This window comes from Anopheles funestus, chromosome 2RL (assembly GCF_943734845.2).
Source record: "Anopheles funestus chromosome 2RL, idAnoFuneDA-416_04, whole genome shotgun sequence".
Classification (NCBI taxonomy): Eukaryota; Metazoa; Arthropoda; class Insecta; order Diptera; family Culicidae; genus Anopheles; species Anopheles funestus.
Window position 1 is genome coordinate 30,589,388 of NC_064598.1, and position 26,203 is coordinate 30,615,590.

General features: G+C 41.7%; 2 protein-coding genes across 4 annotated transcripts; both read left to right on the forward strand.

Moving 5' to 3' along the window:
* Positions 1-906: 906 nt before the first annotated feature.
* On the forward strand, positions 907-13,258 carry LOC125765792 (cysteine and histidine-rich protein 1 homolog). Its single transcript, XM_049431267.1, has 7 exons — positions 907-1,031; positions 2,076-3,185; positions 10,541-10,599; positions 10,684-11,075; positions 11,203-11,363; positions 11,439-11,641; positions 11,720-13,258. The coding sequence occupies exons 2-7, from the start codon at positions 2,364-2,366 to the stop codon at positions 11,745-11,747; spliced, it is 1,665 nt and encodes a 554-aa protein (XP_049287224.1). The 5' UTR covers positions 907-1,031; positions 2,076-2,363; the 3' UTR covers positions 11,748-13,258.
* Positions 13,259-13,801: 543 nt separating this feature from the next.
* LOC125765791 (choline-phosphate cytidylyltransferase B-like) lies at positions 13,802-26,093 on the forward strand. Of its 3 annotated transcripts, none has more exons than XM_049431263.1 (5): positions 13,802-13,871; positions 16,409-17,101; positions 23,651-23,836; positions 23,977-24,114; positions 24,664-26,093. In XM_049431263.1, the coding sequence occupies exons 2-5, from the start codon at positions 16,610-16,612 to the stop codon at positions 25,522-25,524; spliced, it is 1,677 nt and encodes a 558-aa protein (XP_049287220.1). In that variant the 5' UTR covers positions 13,802-13,871; positions 16,409-16,609; the 3' UTR covers positions 25,525-26,093. The 3 variants fall into 3 exon arrangements, with proteins under 3 accessions (XP_049287220.1, XP_049287223.1, XP_049287222.1); XM_049431266.1 differs by having other exon boundaries at positions 13,832-14,107; XM_049431265.1 differs by having other exon boundaries at positions 13,832-14,045.
* The last annotated feature ends 110 nt before the right edge of the window (positions 26,094-26,203 follow it).

A 26,203-nucleotide genomic window follows, 5' to 3' on the forward strand; every position in this document is an offset into this window, starting at 1 on the left:
AAACACAGCTGAGATCTGTGACACGCGTATGTTTGCGCGAGAAAACAAAAAATAAAACCATACGTATGCGTTCATGCTGCTGTGAGATTAGATAGTACTGAGGGGTGGAATATGTTGCTTATCTTAAAGGAAAAGAATTGCATAACATTGATTTGAGACTGTCAAGAAATATGTGACAAAGGTTGACAAAAAAAAACAAGCAAACCCATACATGCATCGCGCCATGTTGTGAATATGAAAACAAAGAAAAACGCAACAGAAGAGTTGAACGAATGTAGCAGGGGTGTAGCAGGGGTAAGAGCAATAAAAATAATAGTCAAAATGGCTGCGCTGGCAGAACCAGGGCCCAACCGACAAAGCACTCATTTTTGGGATGAATGGGCAATGCCAACTACTCGATTTTTTACATTTACAATGCAGTAAACAGTTCACCTCTCATGATAATTTGGGACTTAAATATTTATTTTCGGAATGTTCAATTCATATTTTTTTGCTCGGTTAGAACGGCCTGGCCGTATCAATACTTATATTACCACGTAGCAGGATCGGTTCGATATCTTCAAACAACTTTTCCTTTCGGTTATTAAATTGCATCATTACTATGGCAACAGAACAAAAATACAATGATTTTGTTGAGCACATCTACAAAGGTATTTGATCAATAACGCTCAGGATATAGGGGTTTGGTCCGTGCATACTTACGTGCAGCGTTCGTGTAGTAGTAGTGGTGTTTAAATTTTAAATGGACCTTTTGCTGAATGGATTGAACCAAACTGAAACGCATTACAGCGTGATCTCGGGTGATGTACGCACATTTCAAAATGATTTTCTAGCACTCTCGCTATTAAGGTGTTTGTTCAGTTAGTCGGTTGGGTAGTCGGCTCTCATCGGCCCCGCTGTCGAGCAGTTCGTCATTTCGAAGCGTAGCACGGGCGGATGAATAAAAACAATCCACATTTGAAAAAGTGAACTCAACCAGTGAAGTTGTGGCACGTGCTTCGCTCCTGCGTGGATACGCTTTCCTCTCAAAAGTACAACCAGTTCTATTCTTAATACACCTGCTACTACGTCGCTATTTCATTCAGGAAAACAAAAAACAAACCTCATTATCAAAGTTTGATTCAGGCAGAGCTGAGTCGACTAGTGATATTGTGACGGGTGTTTTATTTTATTGGTTTGTCTCCATTCCTACAGCCTCAGTCAGTCTTCTTCAACAACTTCTATTCTGTTGCATTCTATGTTGCATTCGTGCAGTGCATCGAACGTTTTGTGTACGGTGTGTGCGTGCGTACGCTGCAGCTACAGCGTGTGCATGTGTGCGTGCCTGTTTTTTTCCTCAAGTACTTATGATTATTTTCTTTGTGTATGGATTGTTGACGGTTTTCTCTTATCAAGCAAATTAACAGTACCATAAACTGCGGTTCGTTTTGCATTTGCTAAATTCGTTTTCGTCTAACTTTTTTTTTACTGATAAAGAACGGTCCACATTTTTTTTTGTTTTTCCCCTAAATTGGAACTATTTGATTTTATTATTTATTTGTTTTGCGTTTTCCCCCATTTCAATACACCTTCGTCCTTAAAAAAAGGGGGTATTCTGCATTGGTGTAGGTTGAGCAAGACGTATTCGATTGCAGTGCCCCATAAACTAATGGGTTCTTTCCGGTTTCTCGTCGCGAATAATTTTCTGTCGAGGCATTTCAAGCATGACATAAGGCTGTGACGCGCGTGCGTGTGTGTAGAGCTCCTATTGGGAGCTCCATTTTTGCTGTTGGTTCGCGGTCGCGTGTAACTTCCCTTGAAAGGGCTATAGGAATAGGACTTCTTAAGATGGTAATACCAACCATCACACACAGCTAAGAACAAAGAAAAACCTCCAGCGAAAAAAAATCGTTGCAGCTTTAAAGGACAGAGGGAAGTGGATGCGACAGTGTGTTGGTTCGTCGTTTCCTGTTCGCTCGGTGACTCGAAGGGCTCTTGACATAACCTAGTTGCTAGTTGGAAGTATCGACAGGCGTACGAAGGCAGGCAAAATTAAACCCCTTTTTTGCATTGTGTTTTTTTCTCTCTCTCTTTAGCCATTTCTATTCCCAATGTGTCGTTCAGGACGGTGTTCCGTATAGCATAAACCAATACAAACATTGCATCAAAGCAATCAGAGTAGTGCAAGTGAAAAAAGAAAAAAAAAACAAACGTAGCAGGCAGTGAGGAAAAAAAGAATCAGTACAATTTTCTTTTGCTTGTGTCACGCCATTTTGTGCATTTGTGCAGTGTTTCGGGGATTTTTATAGAAAAGTAAAAGTTTTTTGTTTTGTTAATCGATCTACTGACATTCTAAAGGCTGGTTGTGCTGCCCGTTTGTTATCATGGCAGATAGTTTGGTGGAAACGCCCACAGCCAGTTCGGCTCATTTAATGAACCTTAACGTAATTAACACGATGTCGACCAGTGCGGGCGATCCGGGAAATTCCGCTTCCTCGTCGTCGTCGTCGTCGTCCGCTGCATCGTCGAGTGTGGCCACGTCGTCTGGTTCGAATGTGTCGGCCAATGGATCCGGCACAATCGAATCGCCCACTACCGGTGGTAGCAATAGTACTAGTGGACGATCACCGACGGTATTGATCTCGGTTAGTGCTACGACAAGCTCGCAAACTACACGCCAGTCAAGTTTGGCCTCCGATCTGCTGCTGAATGAGATGATAAATATCGCTCATCATCGTGCCTCTATCGCGAACAATGGCAACCAACAGCAGCAGCAACCGTCGTCCTCTTCGACCCCGATTGCCCCATCCTCTTCGTCCACCGTATCCTCCTCCGGTACGCCGGTCGTTAGTTCACAGTTATCCTCTGTACCTTCTACCGGCGAACTGACCCCAACCATTATCACGCTATCCGCGACCCCTTCGTCGTCGTCGTCCTCGTCGTCGTCGTCCTCCGTGCAGCAGCAACCGCTTGAGCTGCTGCACCGCGAAACTCCCAAACAGGCTCCGGCCAACCGCAATGTGGGCTCCACGATTCATGGTCGGTCCGCCGATGAACGGGGCAACACGGACGACTGCGGTGAACCGGAGGCGAAGCGCAAAAAAGTCGACAAACCTAGTGCAAAGGTGGAAAAGTTGGAGCTCCGTCTCGGCGGTATACTATGCTGCGCCGTTTGTCTGGACCTACCGAGGACTGCCATGTACCAGGTAAATACAACTTTTTAGGGAAAAAAGCAAAAATAACAACAACAAAAAAAAACAATAACATTTTACATTATCTCAATTTATCAAACAAAACCTCAAAATGACCTTCTACTCCTTCAAATGCTTTTGGTTATCCTCCCTATTTGGTCCTCGTTTCAAAAAACAAAAAAGAAAAAAAAACAACAGCAATCTTACTATTTCCTGTCGTTATATCTGCTTCCGTCAAACGTGAAGCAAATATCTGCGTTTTTCTTTTCACATTGTTACTTTATTTGGCATTTCCTTCGCTTCATATCTTGGTTCGTGCTTCAATGATCAACATTTGATGTGTTTTTTTTTGTTTCCCCTAAACTCTTGATAGTTTTCCATCGGTATACTCTTTTGTAGATTATTTCCTATCTTTCCGTACGCTTCTTTATCATTTTGTTTTTACAAATAAAACTATGCTCTTGCAGTTTCACAAACACAAAGAAACACAGTTAATCGGCCGTTTTCGAAATTCATAGTGTTTCTTTTATATGTTTTGTGCTATAGTTTTTGTATCTTAGCTCACCTAACTTAGATGGCTCCCTTTTTTCGCGGTTAATAATATAAGCTTTTTTTCCTTGTCTATTCTTTCTATTACATTTCAATTCTTTTAAGTTTTGGATTTTATTGCATTTTGTTTTGTGCTCTTGCCAAACACCAAAATTTCGCCGACATTTTCCGCTGTATATTCGTTTCTTTTCAGGTATTGGGTTGAGTTGGGTAGATTAGTACAACAGCACAAAATAATTCCAATTTTTATTACTGTTTTTTTGGAATTATATTGCTGGTGAGAGTGTTTCAAATTTACAAATGGAGTGATATAGTTAGAATTACGACATCATCTACAAGAGAAAAAAAAATCAGTTAAACAACCTTTTTCCTTATTTCATTGTTCATATATTCCTGAATGAATTATCCCACAAGTATGTGCTGGTTGCGAAATGAAATCATGGTGCATCTTGGTACATGGTACACAGATGTCAGATGTGTGCCATACACGTGCAACAGAGTTTAAATTTAGTAGCCCAACCCAGCTACTGCAAATCGCACATTGGTGTATGCGAGAGTGCATTATGGTTTGCTGTACACATGCCGCCATCTTCCTTAGCCCGTGACTATTGCGATAAGCTAATGTTGGATGTAGAATGAAGAAATTTGAGTGTCTTTTTTGTTTGTTTATTATAACACGTCTATATGAACTCCAATAGACGCTTATCAAAAACTAAACAAAAGTTGTAAACGTAAGATCCAAAATCAATCCGTTGGCCTGGGAAAGAGGCACAAATTTGTAGACGCGATTGTCTAAAAGACACAGCTGAGCGTTTGCAGAAACTTTCGTCTAACAACACCACAAGTAACAAACGATTAACCATCACCAAAATTGGAAGTTGAACGGGAAAAGCGGGTTATAACGGATGATCGATCATATCTATACCATCGCCGTGCTGACGTGAAGATCGCGTGTTTCTTTGCGACTTTCTAATTGTAACAGGTGTGCAAGCCAAACCAATACTGTGATGTGATTTCTAGTCCGGCTTGATTGTTGCTCAGAGATGCTGCGGAGATGCTGTTTCCTTTGCTTGCGTTATACAAAAATCGTTAAAATAATGCGAGAATAATATTACGCTTGTGTTACGTGCGCTAAGAACAGCTTTTTCCTTGTTTTTGATTGTTTATTTGCCTTGCTAAAGGATACAATCAATCAATGTACTTTACAGAGACCGTACCAGAATTAATGGATAAAAAATCGTTATTTTTTGGGAACGGGAAAAGTTACGATTAAATAGTTTAAACACGGGTCACGTTGGGCCAATTTCGTTCACACTTTTGAAGCACTATTTTTAAAGCGTACGAACGTGGAAACGATTTTCTTCACGGCTTGAAGTTTAGCTTCTCCCCAGGCACAGAAAAGAAAACAATGCAAGCACATGCGCACAAGCTGTGGATGATTTGCTTTTGCTCAGACCGTTTTCGAATGTCGGCTGAATCTGCTTACAAATATACCGTCACCGATTCGAACGAAGCCCGTCCTTCGTTCTGTCCTATTCGAATAGAACCGTAAAATTGGTTACAAAAAAAAAAACACTCACAATCAACTTGTCTGACAGACGGATTATGCTGTTACATTTCAAGAGCGTTGTCCAAGGACGTAGCCTTTCGGTTATTTGCTATCTGGTTGACCCAAACCATGCGCCACATTGTCTCTTTCGCTGAAGATTGGAATATTTTGTGGGCGTTTTATTGTGAACGAACGGTTGACTGTAATTTATTCCAAGCAACTGCTTCAATTAACATATTTCACATTTTTATAGTGAGGTTGCATTGTTGTGTTGTATGCATACATACAATCAGAATGGCAAATGTGTAATGTTTCAAAATGGCGTCATATATTCACCTTGATCGGAGATCAAAGTTCGCTCGATTATCAGTGTTAACAGCTGCGGTACGGAAATTCGCACCATTTGCCGTATGATGATGCTCCATTCCCATTCACCGTATCGTTGGAGACCGCAAACACACAGCTGATCGCGCAACGGGAATGAACGGAATTTCTTCATGTTCTCGGAATCACCCTTCAACCATGATAATTCATGCGTACTGGGAAGTGTGTCCGCTAGTATTGGTGCATTTTGTGGCTGGGGAGCTGGGGAGCTGGGGGCGAGTACAAATGTTTCGCTTCAGGGGCACATAAGTGCATGAGAGCAAAATGGATGCCAAAAGCTTCGATGTATAAGCTAGTGTGTGAGTGACTGTGTTTGTGTGTGGCTACGATTGGGCTCTAGCCAGACTTCAACGGTCCATGAAAGAGGCCACGAGTGAAAGCACAATAGTGGGCAAATTTGAGGCCAGCAGTAGTACTCGCTATGAGCAAGTTCAGTCCCGTTCTCGTACAGCTGCGCAGTAATAACCAGGGGCAGCTTTTTACCAACCCTCAATCGTAGGTGTGTGCGTATGATATACGCACACACCATGCCTTTACAGGGAACAGCTGATTCGAGCACAACCCTGATGAACGTTTCCGTCCGGTGGGGACCACAGCTCAGCAAACCACGTGTAATGGTATTGGAACCGTACGTTTCCATGAGAAGTGTGCGTTTTGGGGTGACGCATTCACAAATGAATGGTGCAAAAAGGCAACAACGCAATTACGTTATAACTTCACCATATTCTTATGCAGGATCTCAACGAGGAGCACATGGGGAGATGGTAATTTTCTGCTACCAACAAATGTAAGAGTCACTTTGCACTACTGATTGGTTTACATTTTATGTTGAACATTTTAAATTCAACCCTACACACACACGCCTTCCTCTTGCACGGATGCGCTGACCTTCTTTACGCAATGGGGGCTTAGACATGCTGACGCCTTCGCTGAGGGGTTGATCTGAATTCATGCAATTATATGAATTCGCGAAACGATTGCAAGATGTGCAAAACTAGCGAACTAACTGGAATTAATAGCCATGAAACGATATGCGCATTTTCCCTCTTGCATCCCATACCCATCCTCCGATCCCCAGTCCCCGTCGAGGATTCCTTTTCCAAAAATAGTAAAACACTCCATAATGGGGAAGCCTCTGATGTCAGCGCTCCAAAACCGGTACTGGGCGGGACCGGACCAACGTTGTACGTTAGTGTTACGGAATTTCTAATGTAAGCACAAGCCAGAGTTGCCGCCGGTTCCTGCAGCAGGAAACAACAGCATGTTCAGACCCGATATGTGTGGTACAATACGAAATGAGTAACACTAGGGGCCAAGGCAGCGTTGGGAACTTAGGTTGGGTGTGTGGTGGACCAGACATTACTTTTGAGATCTCAAGCCAAACCAAGTGCTTCATGGTTTGATGGGTGCTGATGCTAAAAACATGGTGTACGCTAGTGAAACAAGAGACTTATGGGTTTCTACTCTATTATTAGCAGCATCTTCTACTCCAAATATCTGTACTGCAAACACCCAACGTCTTGTTTTCTGTGCACCGTGTCTGACTGCTACGGTTTTTTTTCAGCTGCGCCTATAATACGTACGGAATCTCTACTTCTTTGTTTAAAAAAAAAAGTAAATGCTGCTGCACTAACGGCCCACCATCGTACAATGTTCTTTAGTTGCTACACATGGTCGAGTTCGTTTCTGTAATTGGCTGCACAATGGATTTCGATTGACTGCACTGGTCCATTCATTCGATGTGGCTGCATGTTACTGGATTTTGTAGACGATGAAGTCCAAAGAAATCCATTGCCGCTCCAGGTGTGTTTATGGGATTTCTACACGTCTGTAGTTTCAACATTACTCACACTAAATCGTTAGGATCTCATATGCTATGAATACTCCGAGTTCGAGTTTAATAACCTTTCGAATTCAACATCAAATCAGGGCTTGTAGAACTCCGAATTAATTCATTTTGTAACTTTTCCTTGAAGATGATTGCGCTTCTTTACACAATAGTTTCTCTAAGCTATTGCTAAGGAATTTAAGAGTGAAATTGTCATTTACTGAGTTCCAAAAAAAGAGATATGAAACTTGGAAATGAAACACGGTGTATAATTTCGATATGGAGATGCACGCGTTTATAATGCTTAGATACTTGAAATAAACTTGAAACGCTGCTCAACGCTGAGCATCCTTGAGATGCGCTAAGTTGTTAATAGACAGCCTCGACGATGGCTTTCAGATGATAATCTTCCTTCCATTTTTATCATCCCTTTGCTTGATCGTGCGTTCGCTTCTTGAGCGCTGACTTATACTGCAATGCTCAAGTGGATCAGTCAAGGTCACGGGTGTGTTACTGTTTGGTGTCGAACTGTACGAATTCGGCCGAGTTTCCCACTTTGCTCATCCACTTCATAAGCGCTGACTTTGCCCTTGCTTTCCAACTACGGGGCCTGGGTAAGATCATTGTTGTGAAGTGGAGTTCAATTTCAAACCCTCTAGTGAGATGCATGCAATGCGATGGTATGCGTGTGAATGTGTTTGTATGTGTGGAAGTGTGAATGTGTGTAAGTGAGAGTTTTTTGTTCGCTCAAAGGTCAACTGGAGTACGGGATCGGAACTGGTGGGGAACTAGCGTAAATGCGTGTTTGGGGGGAAGGTTTCCACATTGTTGGACGACGTTCCAAGAGGGTGGTAGTAGATGGAAAAACTGCTGAAAGTATTCAGCAGTATTGGATGAGTGTGCGAGCGTGTGTTTACCTGAGTGTGACAGGGTGTAGTGTGCTAGGAAGAAGGTATGTTAAGCTGTGCAGTACTGCAGCAAGGCGAAACGTGGTGACATATTGTAGTGATGCAATAGCGTGTTCGTACGATCAGTGACGATGTATAGCAGCAGCTAGTAGAACACAGACTTCAGCAGGTTGAAGTTTAGATAAAAGAATGGTTCTTTAAGAGCCGAGCTTCTCACTACATCAAGTTAGTTTATTTAGCATAACAATACCTATCGATAAGGGCAATAGTAAAGGCAACCAATAAATGAACACACTGATTAGGCTACGTTTCTTTAAGAAAAACTGATGAAAAGACTTGACTATGCAATCTGACAATACATGCAGAACAAATGATCATCAAATGAACAGAACACTAGTGTAAATGATATAATATCTTCAGGATTCAGTCGATACTTTGACTTTGTGCCAAAGCGATGTATACACATTTAAATAGTACTCGAATGTTATGCGTTTTGAATGTAGTAATTTCAAACCAGTTTAGCCAATTTTAATCGATCATTACTAGCTGTTAGTTTGTCAGCCTAGAATTGAGAATCATTAATGTAAGAGGAGATTTTGGTTATAGCTTATTTTAAGTGTGATTAATTTGTCCAGTTTAGCTCGCCGCGTCAAATGCGTCATTTTAAGTGGTGAAATTAAATATGAAACATGAACAAAAAAAATCCAAAACAACAAAAAAAAAACGAACGTGATAAACGACCAAAAAAAAGTGCACAAGATTATAATCTGTAAAACTTCTGTGTAACGAAGTGCAAAAAAACTATAGTAATCACAAAACAAATAGTTAAAATAAAAGATACTAATGAAAACAGGCTTAAATGGCCAATACAAAACAGAACTGAGACTTGTTTTCTTTTCCAAAAAAAAACTCGTTCCTTGTTGTGTCCTTCGGTCCACCCAGCTGCTGTGTATTCATACGTCCGAATGAAAGTATCCGCCCTGCGACGACGTGGAACATGAAGCACTAATTCTTGTTGAGAAATCGCCTCCCCAAAATCGTGTGTTGGCTTCCGCTCACTCGACAGTAGGTAAAATCAAACGACACAAAAAAAAAACAAACCCATTAGGTGTTTGTGGTTCCAACATTTATTTACTGCAAACTGTTCTTTGGGGACATCGTGGGTCATAAATTGGGCAAAATCTCCGCAAAATCAAACAAACAAACAAACAAACAAAAAAACAAATTTAATCCAGTTGTCTTTTCCTTTTTCTTTCTTTTTCTTTTTCCCCCACAGGTTGTGTATGTTTTGAGAAGATAGGTGGTGCGTTGTGTCTTTGGGATAAAAGAAAATGGGTGCGGGAAAACATGGGAATCGATAGACACACGCTCCAAAAAAAAAAAAACATTGGTTAAATGAGGGTTATCGAAGAGGGAACGAAATGATAGTAGTTTCTCGCAAATTTATTGCGATATGGGAAAATGTACCATACACACAAAGTTGCTCATAAAGTTGATATGTAAATACGTTGTAAAGCTAGGTTAGAACACGTGATAAATGTTGCCCAATGTGTGTATGTATGTGTGAGTGTGTACATATGTGTTTGTGTGTAAAATCTTGCGTGCCTCGTCCTTTCGGCATTTTTGTTCAACAAATATTTGTAATGAAAATGCGCGCAAAAAAACCCAACCCGAATACGCAAGAACACACATAGTACTATGGGATTATTGGGCTTGTTGTGAGTCGCGCTAAGGCAGTGCGATTTATGATAGTAAATAAACAAAGCAAATTAAATAATCAACGTTCTACGTACACTTTGCAGGGTTTTCTACTTTTTTCTCTCTTTCTCTCTTTCTCTTCTCTTATTGCAGCGATGTTTGTTAGAGTAAAGTAAAGTAAATGATTGGCACAAGATTGGTTTTGTTTTCATTTTGTCAACTGAATGCGTCGTTTCTTGTCATGTGCTAGTTGCGTCGCTGCAAGTTGATCTGATTTTTCAAACATTTTCAGGATACGCAACAAAGCGCCAAAGGGGCTTTCCAACTTTCAGGAGTACACTGTATCTCGACTGTCCGTTCGGCTGTGTGTTTTGCTAATCGATGTGTTTCTTTTTTATTTCTTTTTCTCTCTACTTCTTCATTTTATTGTTGTGCCCATGTGCTAATGCTTCAGTGCTCCATGGGACATCTGATGTGCGCCGGATGCTTCACCCATTTGCTGGCCGATGGAAGGTAAGGCGGATGGAATGATCCCATTGATGCGTGGATCATCGACAGTAAATGTATACACACCGTTTCCATATCTTTCCACTACAGACTGCGCGATCAGAATGCCACCTGTCCGAACTGTCGCACAGAGATAAGCAAGAACAACTCGTCGCGTAATTTGGCGGTCGAGAAAGCCGTGTCGGAGTTGCCGGCCGAATGTCAGTACTGTTCGAAGGAGTTTCCGAACAAATCGATCGATTATCACGAATCTACCGAGTGTGAAGATCGTCCAACGGATTGCAAGTATGCTCGGATTGGTTGCCAATGGCGTGGCCCAATACATGAGGTGTCAACGCACGAGGGAAACTGTGCGCATCCGAGAAAGTCCGGCGCTGATGTGATGGTTGCCCTGCAGGCACATGATGTTAAGGCGGCTGAGGATAAGAAACTGTTCCTCACTCTGATCGACTTGCTGAGCTATGAGAAGATCATTTTTAACGGTACATGATATAGTCTGTGTAACGCACAAGAAATCCCTTTAATTCCAAGTTACCTTCAAATAGTTCACTTACAGTGTATTGACTTTTTTATTGATTATTCCTAAACAACTCTTCTTTCATTATCTAGATTTGCAGCTGAAACCGTACCGAACGGATGAATACGTCCATCGTTTGTACTATGAAACGAGTCGTTTCTCTGCCTTCAATCATCAGTGGGTAGTGAAGGCGATCATCAACAAAAGCCAGCGCGATCCACACGAGTCTTGTGAGCGCGACATTACTTATCAGGTGGGAAATGGAAGCTGTTAGCGAACCATATGATACAGAGTTACTAAGTTACTAATTTGTTGCACTCTTTTCTAGCTCATCCTGAAATCGAAAACAACAAGTCCGTTACCGATGCACTTCTTTGTGCTTCGTGGTCCATTTTCTGATATTAAGGTTGAGACACAAATCTACAAGCATGATTTCGCCGACACGGAAACGGAAAGTCCGTTCAAGCTTCTGCCCCTGCCGGACACTGCCGAGTGTAACCGGCTGCTAGCGGCAAAAGCAATCAATTTCCGGTAAGTATCCTGAAAAGAAGATGGAAGAATGAATTGAAATCTAACTTATTGTACACCTTTTCGTGTGTTCTTCTGCAGGTTAATTATGTTTTTAGCCTCCAAGTAAAAAAGGCAATGTTGTATCGCGTACTGCGTGGATTAGACAACGCGAGGAACGCATAACTATTCTGCAGCTTTGGAGTTTTGATCACCATACATACACATACTCTTTTGATAACTTTACTTCTATCCCAAATTAAGTTGCGTGCACATATGATCATTGACTCGCGTGATATTCAGTCCCATTTCTGGAAGATGGTCTACAAATGAAATCCATTTTTGCTATGCTAGTTTATGTACTCTTGAATAACGTGAAATGTAAAAGAATCTTTAAGTTTTCATCGTTTTATTTTGCGTAACATATTATGAAATGTGCAATTTTGCCCACTAGGAAAAAGGACCAAAAATTTGGACGCTGTCAGCGGATAGCATTTTTTTCTTCTCTGTTGTTCAGGTATATATTGGTAATCCCTGCAGTGAATGTACTTTGGTTTGCAACGTAAAACGACAGTTTTAAGCTGTTGATAAAAATGTAAACAATTCAAACTAATATAAACCAACCTATAATGTGCTATAGCCCATCAACAGTGAAAGTAGGATCAACTGGTTTTATCTCATTGCTCGAAGGCCGCAGCTAAAGCAAAGGTATCGTGAGATAAAGATTAGTATTACGTTGCCATCTTCACGTTTAAAGTAAAATAATGCATGCAAATAATTAGCAGTAAACTAGATTACATTACAGCGAACCCCGTTGTGGATATAATTCGATTAGAATCGATGATATCGTTACAAATGGAACTCCAGTTTTGTTTGGAGGTTTTTGTTTTTTTTTTCATCTCCCTATGGTAATACTTGTTACGGTTATTGGAAGGAGTTATTTCTAATCTATCTTAACAATTTACTTCGTAAGCATATATTAGAAGTCGATAAGCTTATATAAATTCAGAATGTGTGATACATGAATTTTGCAAAGATTGAATAAGCAGCATCCAGCAGGTTTCCAATGAACCGAGGAGGGGAGCACACCTTGAAGAAACCCTTTAATTTGAGAATAGTTGCGAAGTAGAGAAGTTTGAACTTATTTGATCACTTTGTTTGTATTAAAATGATTATCTAGTTTATAAATTTATGATACAGTTGAAACCCATAATGAAACCATACAAACACCTCGGAAAAGCAGTTTTGAAAGATAAGTGAACAGAATTACTCTACAGTGTTCGTGATACAAAAGACGAAAACATCAAAAGAACATGTATAATGTTCCGAAAATAACATCAACGTACCAACTAAAAGACAACTGACCGTTAGATTAAACGAACGTTGATTCAAATTATGGTACTTTTCGCGCACACAACCGATCGGTACAAGCGAGTTTCAACTGTTACGTTCATAATTTTTCAATGTAAAACATGCATTAGGTGATAAGATGTGCCCAAGAGCTTTTTATATTCATATGTATTTTTTGCCAACTTACCCAAATTTGTCTGTAACATAGTTTTACAATATTCTCTTATCGCTGTCACGCATCTAATTGCTAGGAAAATAAGAATAAATATATTTTGTTTCTTTAAATGTTAATATGTCTTTTGGATTTGTTTGTTTAATGAAAGAAATTATTTTGAATGTACAATGTTTTTACATAATATTTTCCTGTAAGGTAAAAACTGTTTAGTAATAAAAAAAATACAGTTGATCTCCATTTTTAACAAAAATGTCGATGGTTGACTTTCAAATGTGTATTCTCGGAAAAACCCCTATTTTTTGAAGGATATGATAATGAAGGGACAAACAACCTGGAAACGTTTCTCAATCTGTAATAAGAGAATTTCTTAAAAGCATTTCCTTCATATAACCCTTAATTATTCAGACATGAACGATTTTGTTATTTTTATGATGATTTATCTATTGCTGCATTGATCAAGCGTATTTTATTTGGCCAATTCAAAGTTCAAGAAAACGTACGAAATAAAAATTTGAAAATACTATTTCGAAAACCGTTAATAACGGTCATCCAGTATCGAAAATGCACGAATGCTTCGGCTTTTTGAATTGTTCGCTTCGGCTAGATTCGGCGAACTTCGGCCATTGGATTCCAGCTGTCAAACATTGCGAAATGACACAACCTTTCATTTGAACAGTGTGTGTTGACGTGTGAACCGCAACATTTCCCGAGTTTTTAGCGTTCTGGAAGGTAAAGAAGTGGGAAAATTCGCATATTAGCGTAGCTCTCAACAGCTGCCGATAAGTTTGGTGGGAAGCTGGTGGTGATTAAGTAACAAGTGCTATCTCAAAATAGTTACCATCGCGAACCATTGCTGAGAATCCGGGTTAAAGATCAGATCCGGTCAGAGTCGTGATAAGCACCGTGAGTGACTGTGAAGCAATAGATGACCATTTTTGAGCAGTTATAGCACGAAAGTTTGGACGGTGGGCATCAGACGATTGGGTGAAATCCAAGAAATCGATGAAAATAGGTCACCTACAACCCTATTTTCCCGTATATTTTGAACGTGTGACTGCTGCGTGACTCAGAAATCGATCCCAAGCACACGCACATGTACACACACAAACACGCAAGTGAAGGGTGTTTTTAGTTGTTGCTATTGCGCGGCAGCACTTTAGCCATCGTACGATTGTTCTCGGAACCTCTGGCAACCCAATCCGGGGCTTGGCTTTACTCTAAGGCAGCCAGTCCCTCCTTTACCCTGTTCCCGTCTTGTCTATGAGTTGGTACACGACCGGTAATAACAAATACAAACATCGTCACAACAACGGCTGACTGCGCGTGATGGCCGTATGACGCAATCGTACGATTTTTCCATCCCGGCCACCTCTCGACCGTCCGCCTGCCTTCCTTGGTATTATGTGCAAAGCGCAGTGAAAAAGATGCTGCAGCTATGGTTACAAAAGTCAGCTGCTTTTGTTCCAAAAATTGTGTATCCAAACATTTCAGCGATCTTATCAATCTTACTCTAAACAGTAGTCATCTCGAGTACGAAGATTTTGAACATGTGCCCTTGGTGATAATACGTTTTAATTGTGTTTTAAGGGGTTTATTAATGTTTCTGCAAGCATCTCGAAACATCAATCACAATACTTCTGCCCGGATTGTGATACAAGATGCATTAAGCAAAGCAGTTCTATGAGGATGACTGGACAGCACATTTGCGGAAATATGTGAAGGAAGTGAGCACTCAGTATAAGCTAAACGTCCTCGATGGAATTGCTCCGGAATCCGCATTCCATCATCAATGCAGCGAAGGAGTCATCCAGTGTCTTTTTGGGTGGGAGGTAGTATGAACCGCTTTCGTACGGCATTTGTTTGAAACTGGTTCCTTGCCCGACGAGTTCATGGTCCACAAGGTCTAGTGTAGGAGCTGCTGAGTGGATGCACAGAACTAGTCCAACCGGCACGTGGTTTTTGAAAAGCAGATTTAGGCATATTATGGATGAGTCACTGACACAACTCGTCAGCTCGGTTAATAGCTGCTTTGAAAATTCTCTTTTTAAAACTGTTGGACTCCAAAGAAATGTGTAGTTGTTTTACTTCCTATGTTTGCCGTTTGCGTTTGATAATTATTTACCTTTTTGCTATGCTTTTCGTTTTTATGGACATATGTTTCGATAATCATAAGTATTGATTTTTCCCCTTTTCTCGATCAATATCTAACTGATAAGAATGTTTGTTGAAAAAAAGGACAAAAAACATGGTTACAGTTAAGCTAATAGCTTATTATTCATCAGTAGATCAGCGTTCTTCATGAACAACTAAGCCTATATTGTGACCAGATTGCTTTTGATTGGTTCAAAAATTACTCTGTTGTTCTTTAACAAATACTACATGCAGCTACAATTGTGTATCTTTGTAGAACATGCTGTATCCGGATCAAAATTTAATGCATTTCATGATCCTTTCATGATAATATATGTAAATGTCTTGCAAAAACGACTATTTGCTTAAGTATGAGTAATTTAAAATTGATACTAAACCGGCGTTACTCCGCTGTCGGTAGAAATGAGAGCGCAACCCACAATGAAACGAAGAGTTGGCTATATTTATTTCAAGCGCGGATGTTCCTCGATAAGACACACTGCTGATAGCTGTTGCACCGTGTAACGCCAAGTGATGAGTATGCGTGTCCTGATGATTGCTCTGTGCTCAGTGAATGCTAGTAGCGCAGTGTCTTCCATCACTCTAGTAGCTAGGTTTGTGTTAATGAACGAGATTAAAATTCGTGCTAGTCATGCGAAAGGTGATAATTTTGTCGCGAATAGCATCCTACTGATGGTGGCCAATTGGTGAGGTTGTGTACGTTAGTTCTGTTAGTAAAGCAAAGTTAGCAAAGTATTAAAGAATTATTCGAATGTCTTCGTCAGGCGGCAGAAAACGTCACGTGGCGTCCAATCAAGAATGCATGTGTACCAGTAGCAGGGAAATTGCTGAAGCTGCCTCGTACATGTCTGCCATTTAAATCAATCAGGTTCCTTATGCATTGCGAAGGTTTTATTCCTAATAGTTCAGGCGTATGATCACATTAAAATAGATTATTTGTCACCAACCGTCTAGCGTTGCCCATTTTCAACGCACTTTTGCCAAGCCAAGCCTTTTGCCATACCCTAAAAAACACTCCCCTGTTTCATCATCAATTATCCAATTATATTATGCCTCTGAGCATGTAATAAAACTGCACAACCATTCCTAACATGTTTCTTGTTCATTTTGTACAGGGATTAGTGCCGGATCCTGTTTTGAGGACAGTTCCTGCTGGGGTGTGCGCATAACATTTCAATTACGTCGTCTGGTGTCAGACCACAGGCAGACAAGCGTTAGCTGTGTACTGGGCTTTTGTGTGAGACTCGTGGTAGAACCAACGGTTTGGCGTTAAACTGGCATCGTCCACCACGACACCGCAGCAGACGCCCGCGAGAATGTCGCGCAAACGGCCACGTGACAGCTTGGATGATATGTCGGCCAGCGCTAACAGCAGCACCGGCCGCTTGACAATCGACGAGACGGTTTCGATCACGATCGATCCAAACGGGGAATTAGAGGATCGGTTGGCTACAAATGAGGAGCAACAGCTGCCGGCGCCACCGCCACCGCCCCAATTACAAGTTGATGCCACGGCTGCAGCTGATGGTACGCCTGATAGTATGAACGGTAGCAGCAAGCGCTTCAGCAGCATCCGACTCGTGGACGAAGGCATCGAACCCGGCCATGGTGATCACTTCTGGCCGCCAAACAATGATGGTGCGCTGAATGGACACGTTAATTTTGCCCAACCAGCAGTCGAACGTCCCCGTTCGTCCGATCCAGCATCGCCTCCATCACTTTCGTCGAACGGTTCATCTTCTGTGGCCACATCCTCGGGATTCGTCAGCCAACAGGCAACGAGTGGAGTCGAACATAGCCCACCGGTGGTAAGTGTGCACGTAAGAACGGGCCGCGTATCACGTACTATTTCGCATTGCAAACGCTATCTTAGGTATTAACAGCATCAAAAATTCGTGAATGCTACGTTTATCAATGGACTTCGTGGATAAGGAAGAACCAGGGAACGAAATCGAAGACTTTTCCCAATGGCTAATGTTATGAAAACAAACCAGCGTAACCTTATCGGAGCGTCACTGGGAACGCAGTATCGGTATCGTGAAACTGTGGTGCATTTCTCGGGTACGATGGTAATTGCGCGTTCACATACTTTTTATGACAATCTAAAGCTCCTGCCAGCGATTGTGTACTATGAAATGGGCCCACGTATCTTATCGCTCCGGTTTAGGGAATGGAAGGTTATCCGAGAAACCCTGGTGTGTTCTTTTTTCCCCTTTTATTTTCTCTTGTATATGCATTACTACGCCGTTACGTCAGGCGTAGGCAGCTCGGGGATTGCTCACAACATCGTACGATAGATGACCCAGCAAACAGCAGGAAACCCCAACGGCATAAAGCTGATAAGCGTTTGGTCCGAAAAGCTGACGAAGCAAACGACGCTTTTGTTTCATTAACGTCTCGGTGACTTAGCGATCGTAGGCATGGACAGATCAGCGCTGCAACAGAAACTTTGTTACATGTGCCATGAATATGGCCATGTTTAAAGTAGATTTGCCGAAGATGATGTGCATTACATTAAGCAAATATCACGTGCGTGTGCGCTGTGGTTCGGTTTAGCGAGATGACTACCAGTTGTTGTTTTGACAATGATAACGCTCAAATAGATAGTTATCGCTTAACGCTACAAACCATTTATGGCGTTTATCAATTTGTTTCAATATCCATTTATCATAATTGTCTAACGAAATATTGAATAGCATTTATTATTTTCTTCATTGTGCCACTACATCCTCGGAGCTCCTCGACTTGCCAACTTGCCCGCTTAAAGCGCGATGAGTGAAATGAGTGGGAAAATGATTAACAAAGTTATAAGAGCGAAATAATTTTCATTCATGTTACAGAAGATGTAGATGCAAAGTGTTTATTTCCACCAACCAATAAGAGGTGGAAAAACAATGTAAATTAATTTAACTAGCGAATTTAAATCAAAATCGCCTCATCAAAGCAGATATAAAGGTCTGGCCTGCTGTTTACTGCGTGTGTGTTAGACCTCCACCAATCCCAAGCGCACACCCGTTGAAGGCGATTAGCTTTAGCAGACGACGGGATTGCGCAAGCACGTTTTCGGGTACTTTTTTCCCTTCCTTCAGAAGAACACGTGCTGCCTGTAGTATGTAGGGTGTATTGTCACTTGTTTTTCCTACCACCCATACCACACATAACCAGCCACTAATGTGCTTTGCGTATCTGTCTACGACCGTCAGTATGCGTCTGATTGCGTCATGGCATGAGGTGATACGTATTGTGACACGTTTCATTCCATTCTGTCCGGGGTGAATCATCGATCATGCGAGCTCACAAGATAGAAGAACGCGTATATTCGCACCCGTCTGCAAATAACACCTGTAGTGCAATTAATTATTCAAACAAATCGATATACACTATAAGTATAAGACGAGAGCAGCATGTGTGCGTAACGGAAACTCTTATCAGCATCCACCGTTCGTATGTTTAGTTTTTTGGGGTTGCGTGTGCGTGCGTCTGTGTGAGTTAGTTCCGTTTTGAGGTCGACCAAATTCCAACTCCGATCGACGTCATCACCCTCGTTGAAGGCGGCTTTCTTACACTGCCGTCTCTGATTGGCTAGGCGTGCAACATGTGCGTAGATCGCGTGATTTCTTTCTACTTTAAGATTTATGTGTGTGAGAAATTCGAGACCGGTACGGCATGTTGCGGCTAACATTCTGTATTCCGTTAGCGTGGTACGGCTTCCCATGTTTTTTTGCGTTGCATATAAAAATGATGGCCATTGGGAAATTTTGTGTTCTAAAACATATTTCTGTATAGCAGCGGTTTATGTGGATTATTTTTTTTTTGTTATAATTTTTGGTTTGGAAATTGTACTTGAATAAGTTGAAATGCATGTGGTTCTTTATATATATTGCTCGTGCATATTTAAACATATGTCCTTTTGTGTTTTTGCTGAACAAAAAATCACATAATTGTAATGAGGGCGATTTCAGTACCCCTTTTTTGTGTGCAGACTGGTTCTCCAACACCTGCCACAACCATCAAGATGCAATTTGTCGTTTTTTTGTCGTTCACCATTTTCAACGAAATCATACGATCGTGCCACATCGACCAAGAGTGCAAAAGTGGTCTGTTTTGTTTCCGACACTGTCCGAAGATAGTGTGACGTGGAGTTTTTACCGTGGTGCGGTTTAGTCACAACAAGAAACGGAGGAAACGAAAAATACAACCTAATGCTCTCTGAGCAGCAATGAAGCTAACAGCAGTCGGGAAACGTGTAGAAGTGGATGGATTTTGCGTTAAACTCAGTCACACGATTACGAGGTCGGTTTGCCCATGAATATTTGAGACTACTCGTGCTCACATTTCTTCATACGGGAAGAGTATATGAACAAAGCGTTGAATAACGTAAAGCTTGGCTCATTTGGAAGTATCTTGCTGAGAGTTTTTGCAAGCTATTTTAGTAGCCAATTCAATCGATAGCGAAGAAAGCACTTGCTTTTAGCGTATAGCCGTCGTTATTCCTTAGCTCTCGGGTTAAGAGCCATGCTCAGTTGTATTCCTTTTTGTTAACTTCTTGTCGCGTTTGCAACTTTTTCAAGTTCAAGGACAAACGCGTGCACGCGAGAAGAACACACGAGAAGCATTAATATATGTAGCATGCGGGTGTGTTGCCAGTTAAAAATGATAACAACTGAATATTTGATAAGAATTGTACGAACTGGTTGATTAGGTAGTTACGTTGGCGAAGGCGGAACAAATCATAATTGAGAATAATTGATGATCGCTTCAAGTGTTCCAACGTACATGGGAAGGCAAGTGTATCTTCTCCAATAATCGTTAAAGCAAACGGGTTTTTGCAAAAGGGCTATCCAAATGCTTGAAATGCAAACTTAAAAGGACATGGATAATGACTGTCATTAACTTTTCTGGGGTGTGTCTCACATGAAAACGAGGAAAAAGCAGTATTGAAATGAATCTTCTTCTTGGCTTAACGACCTTACAGGTCACGCCGGCCATTTCTGGCTTACTAGACTTAGTTTACCACGTAGCCGGATAGTCAGTCCTTGCTACGGGGGGACGGTCCGGATGGGATTTGAACCCGGTCCGGCCGTGTGGACTGGCGCCGTTTATCACATGCTCCACCGGGCCGCCCCGGTGAAATGAATTGAAATGAATATTGCTTCGATTTTCAGCGACATGAATCATACACATTTCGGTTCCTTATGTAAATAAAAAACTTTCTGTTCATACATACAAAAGTGATGATGCAAAGTGGTACCATTTAGCAGGAAAAGATCCGGTTGATACCAACCACGTTACCACTTCTTTTCCTAGTTCTTTTATGGCTAGCCATATACAGTGGCGTCCCTGAAGATCATTAGCTCACGACAGTATTATGACGTCATGCCAGGATGAAATAAGCGTAAATGTTTTGCTTCAAAATTGGTTTAGATTTTTTTGTTATGTTAAATGCAACTGTACATCGTACGACATGTGTTCGTTGCCTTCAACGTGGAATGCTCTATTCCTCGTTTGATTAGAAGTTGATTTTCCTTTTGCGATTTTTCCAACCCGATCATTCGATCTATTCACAGTGAGCGAGCAAAGCTCACGTTGCAACCTTGCACCTTGCGCGATAGGCGATGCTCACGCGAAAATGGTCGTGTCTTCTCGTTGCTTTTGTGTATTTGTGTACCGTTCCGTCGGTGCTGTGCGTCCTGCTATGTAACGTACGCGTAAGACAGAGCTGTCTTGTCAGCGCCACATCGAGTGCTAATGCACTGACGTCGCCTGACCAACACCGGCTTTTGCTCGTTTGCTTTGCTTGCGGTACGTTGTTGGCGCGAGAGCTATCGCAAGCCGCTACGCTACTCGGCAGAAACAGTTTTTCCTTGACTGCGAATACGAACGGGTGGTTCTACTGTCAGCGTGTTATAGGCGAACCTAACTCCACGGACATCACACACGCTTCATGACGATATCCATTCAGTGTACGTGTACGGCACGATAGTTTAATTTTTTGCTTTGGGACATCTCACTGCTTGTGTGGAGTGTGTGCAAACAATATTTCGGTGCGAAAGTTGCACAGTTTTTCACGTACAACCGCAGCAAACAAAGTTGTAACCCGTCGCATGTGTTAAACGATTTTGTTCCGTTGTCTAACAAACGAGGTCGCATTCCTGAGGCTTCTTTCCTGCAGTGGAATCCAAATCAATCCAATCTGTGTTACAGTGATTACGTGGAACCCGCGGTTGACGTATTCCACCAATTGGCAGGCAGTATTATTCGCACAGCGTTACTTTTTGTGTGCATCGTAGTAAACGTGGAACTTTCGTGGCATTTTACTGTGATATTTGGTGGCGCGTTGCACTGACTGCTTGATGTTTGTGTGTGGGTATCGGTGGTGAAAGTGCAGCAGCGAGTGGACAAGCATTTTGTACAAAATTTAGTGAAACATTAAACGTTACTGTTTGCAACTGAACAAGCAAATTAAAGATAGGAAAGTAAACGCAACCCCACACGGTACAACACACCATGGCACCCAACTATTTGCCAACAGAAAGCGATGGTCCTGTCACGATCCCCGTACACCGATTGGACGTAAGTTTGCTATAGTGAGAAGTGTTAATATGTTTACGGTAACATAATCATGATGGTAGGAATAAGAAGTAAACAACATAGGAGTGGATAAAGAAATATATTGTATTTCCTACCGTTAAGCTTGAGATTATCCTATACAAAAAAAATGGAATGTTGTACATCATGCAAAGCGTCAAAGGGGAAGTGTGGATTACATTGAAGATGTAGCTCTCAGTGTGGAATTGTTGCCAATTTATGTAACCCTTCCCATCACCACCTGACTGCATCATTATATGTATGTACATTGAAAGCATTTTCTGCACTGAAAGCATTTTCCGTTTTCGATCAGCATTATTCATTCGTATTGCTGCATCTAATGGCGTAGATCAATACAATGGTTGAACGGGAATGATATAAGATTGAAATTACTACCTAGTTTTGTTTTATTCTTTATCTTTGTTTTTAGTGGAAGAGATCGAAATAAAAATTCCCTTTGTACATCGCTGAGGCTAAATAAAACCAATAACAGTTGTGGTTCATTAAAGTTAACATCTTTCAAGAACACATTTGTATCCTTCAATCGTTTACCGCTTGATGGTTACTGATTTCTATCGCCTCACCCGGTACCAACAGTGGTAGATATTTTATATCTTAAGTATTTTATCATGGCGCTAACCATCCCTGCGTACTTGCTGTGCACACTGTCATAGAACAAGGCCATTGCAAAGGAATCAGTTTAAATGAAAGGGTTTTTAATCTTAGAGCGCGTTACCTCCTCCTCTACCGGCCATGAGGGAGATAATTATCGCTTAGCCAGAAGTAGGATGTTGCTAATCGTCTTCCGTTCTGTGCGCGCGAAAGCTTGTCCGGGTAGCTACTCTAATCAGTGGTAAAGTATTTGTTCACCAGTTATCAACGCTTCACTATTTGGTGGGTTTTTTTTCTTTAACCGGATTTTCTAAAAGAAGTTTTATTTATTTTTCTTTTATTAAATATCAGTGCAAAAAAAATCGTAACAAAGATTATCTCTTTTTTCGTTGATAGAAGCGTTCACTCATGCCATCATGTTTATGTTGCGACAAGACACGTTGGTTGTGAGTTGGAACTATTAGTTCCAACTCAGCTGCAAATATCATGCAGAGAGTGAAACCATGGTCGTGCATGGCCGGTCAAAGGTTTAGCATTGTAGTTGTGTGTAGGAAGGAATCGGTAAACAACCTCTGCTGCGTAACGTGAAATGAAAAGTTAATGAAAGCAAAATGTAAAACATTACCCATTCACTACCATTTGTTGCACTGTGATCGTGGTGCGATTTGTTGAATTCCATAATGTTATCAATAGTACATTAAATGTCAAGCGTTTTTGTTAGAAGATTACAAGCGCTATACTACCCGGCAGTTCGTTAAGTCAATGCGCCATAAATGCCAACAAACGGAAACCGATCAACACCCGTTTGCAGGGAAGAGATACAACGGTAGCTAATTTTAACGTAATGTTACTACAATTCGATGGAATGCTTAAAAATAGAGCCACTTGAAACGGGTGTTGATCGAACGGTGTTGATTTGTTGTTTTTTGGCATTGGTGTATCGTATGATCATGGTACCACTGGTACCAATTTTAGGGAAGATGTCAACACGATGTTTGGCGGGAATGTATTGTTGATAAATAAAAATGAGCTAACAACTCAACAAAAAAACATCATCATTTATTTTGATTAGATATGCCTCATCCACATGGATCGTCAATAATTAGCTTTTGGTAATCGAACGTTAAATATGAATATGTTTTGCTCACCCTTTACAGACTATCTGCAAACAGGCACCATACTCTACAGAATTGGACGCAATTAGGGAGCGTGAGCGATGCGATTACACACAAAAAATCACCTACCAGATGGCCCGTTCAGGCACTGCGCCGCGTATGATCCGCGTGTACGCAGACGGTATCTATGACCTTTTCCATCAGGGACATGCGAGACAGCTAATGCAGGTTAGTTTTGCAGTATTTTAATAACGCACTCATTCCCCCAGGGGGCGGCGCATAAGTAATCGCAAAACGCCCTAGAACAAAATGTTTCGTAAACGGTAAACATTGCCCCATTGCCTAACGGTTGTGTTCTTTATTTTCAGGCCAAAAACGTCTTTCCCAACGTGTACCTGATCGTTGGAGTTTGCAACGATAAACTGACCCACAGCCGGAAGGGTCGAACGGTGATGAACGATGAAGAGCGTTACGAAGCGGTTCGACACTGTCGCTACGTTGATGAGGTAAATGTCGGTGGTGGCGATGGGATGGCGATGGGATGATTAGTGAAGCAACACACAAAACACACAAGGCGTTGTTGGGTCGTAATGTATCAAACTAGAGTAATGTGTCGTACAAAATGGGTTGTGGCGTTTTGTGACACGTTTGCCGGAAGTGATCACGATTGAATGGAATTGAGCGAAATTGCTCAATTGAAATGGATGGCAAAAGAGGGACACGAGTTTGGCCACGCAAATCTACCATCTCACATGGTTTGTCTCGCGTTGTTAAAAAAAAACAGTGCACCTTGTGTCCGTTGGCGACCGCTCTACAAAAGACTCAATCATACGATCGTCAATTGGTTGACCGTCATGTAGACTCGTGGCCGTCATGATTTAATTTTGTAGCTCTATTAAATTGACGCATCTTGAAGATGTCACCAGCGGGTTTTTGCAAATATTTTGCATGCTTTTTTGTAGAAGATATATTTCAATTGTGTTATAGTTTTATGTAGTAAACAAAAGATTTAAGTGATGGTACTGAAAAGCGAATCTTTTTTGTTGTAATTTCAGATCGTACGAGATGCTCCCTGGGAGTTGGATGATGAGTTTATCGAGAAGCATAAGATTGATTTCGTGGCTCATGATGAAATACCATACAGCACGGATGACTGCAACGATGTGTATGCAAAAATCAAGGCCAAAGGCATGTTTGTGGCAACCGAGCGAACGGAAGGTGTTTCCACGTCCGACATAGTGGCACGGATCGTGAAGGATTACGATATCTATGTGCGTCGCAATCTAGCCCGCGGATACACAGCGAAGGAGCTGAACGTGTCGTTCCTGTCGGAGAAAAAGTTCCGTTTCCAGAACAAAATGGTCGAGTTGAAGGATAAGGTGCGAAAGGGCAAAGACGATTTCATTACCAAATGGGAAGAACGATCGACCGATCTGATTAAAACGTTCCTGCTGATGTTTGGCAAAGAGCGAATCTCAATGTTTCTGTCCGATTCGAAGCAGCGCATCCGTTCGGCACTCAGTCCACCGGGCAGTCCGGGCAGTGGCAGTAATCACAGCCTAAACGATTGTGACGATGATTTGGAAAGTCCCGATTCCGTGCTCGATTCCCCGCCCAGCAAGCGCTCAAACATGTTGCTACGCAATAGTGACGATGTGATCCGAAGCCGCCATCATCTACTATCGGAGGAAGATGATGAGGAGCACGGTTTGTGTGGATCTCATTCACCACCACCGGTGCTCGAAGACGACGAAGATGACGATGACGACGATGATGAGGCGTACCTGGATACGCGCTCGCGACCATCATCCAACTACAACATTTCTCTTATGGCTGGCGGTGACGGAAACAGTGCCGGTACGCTGAACAGCAGTAGTAGCAGCGGAAGTCGAAACTATGGCAATCGTAACTACTAAATGCCACAGTGAAGGAAAGAAAGAGCGTCCACTTAGGCGAAGGTGTGGGGAAATGTACCGTTAGCTACTCTCAAGTGTACTACGAATTTTCCCGGGGGGAATTGCGTTGTTGCCCGTTTGCTATTACCTGAACTACCAGCGCACCGTTTGCAGAACTAATGGCGTCCCGTTTTTGGTACACAAAAGCAAAACAAAAACAAAACAAAGAGAAAGTTTGTAACTAAACGCTTTGAAAACCCTTGCCCGCCAAATTACAGCTACCTATAGAATATGACGCTAAATCACATTTATCGGTCACAATATACAATCCTCCATCGTGTGTCTCGCATTCGGCAGTGAATCCTTTTGAGTATTATCTTTGGGACGACAATATAGGGAGAAGCTTGAACCGTTCGGATGCAATCACCAAAACGAACATTCTTTACACAGATTTGTTGATAATGGGGTGAATAAGTTACACTTCACAAAAGTGCAACAAAAAAAGGTAACCGAATCATTTAGCAAATGTTAGAAACGCTATGTAACGCATTCTCAGGGATCAAGTGAGCGAAGTGAAGGGATGTGCGTTCTAGTGATGGGAAAAATGAATTTTTCGCCGGAATCGATTCCGGCTAGCTCCGAAAATTTTCGGAATCGATTCCGGGAAGTAGGTCCGGAATCACTTTCCGGAATCGGTTCC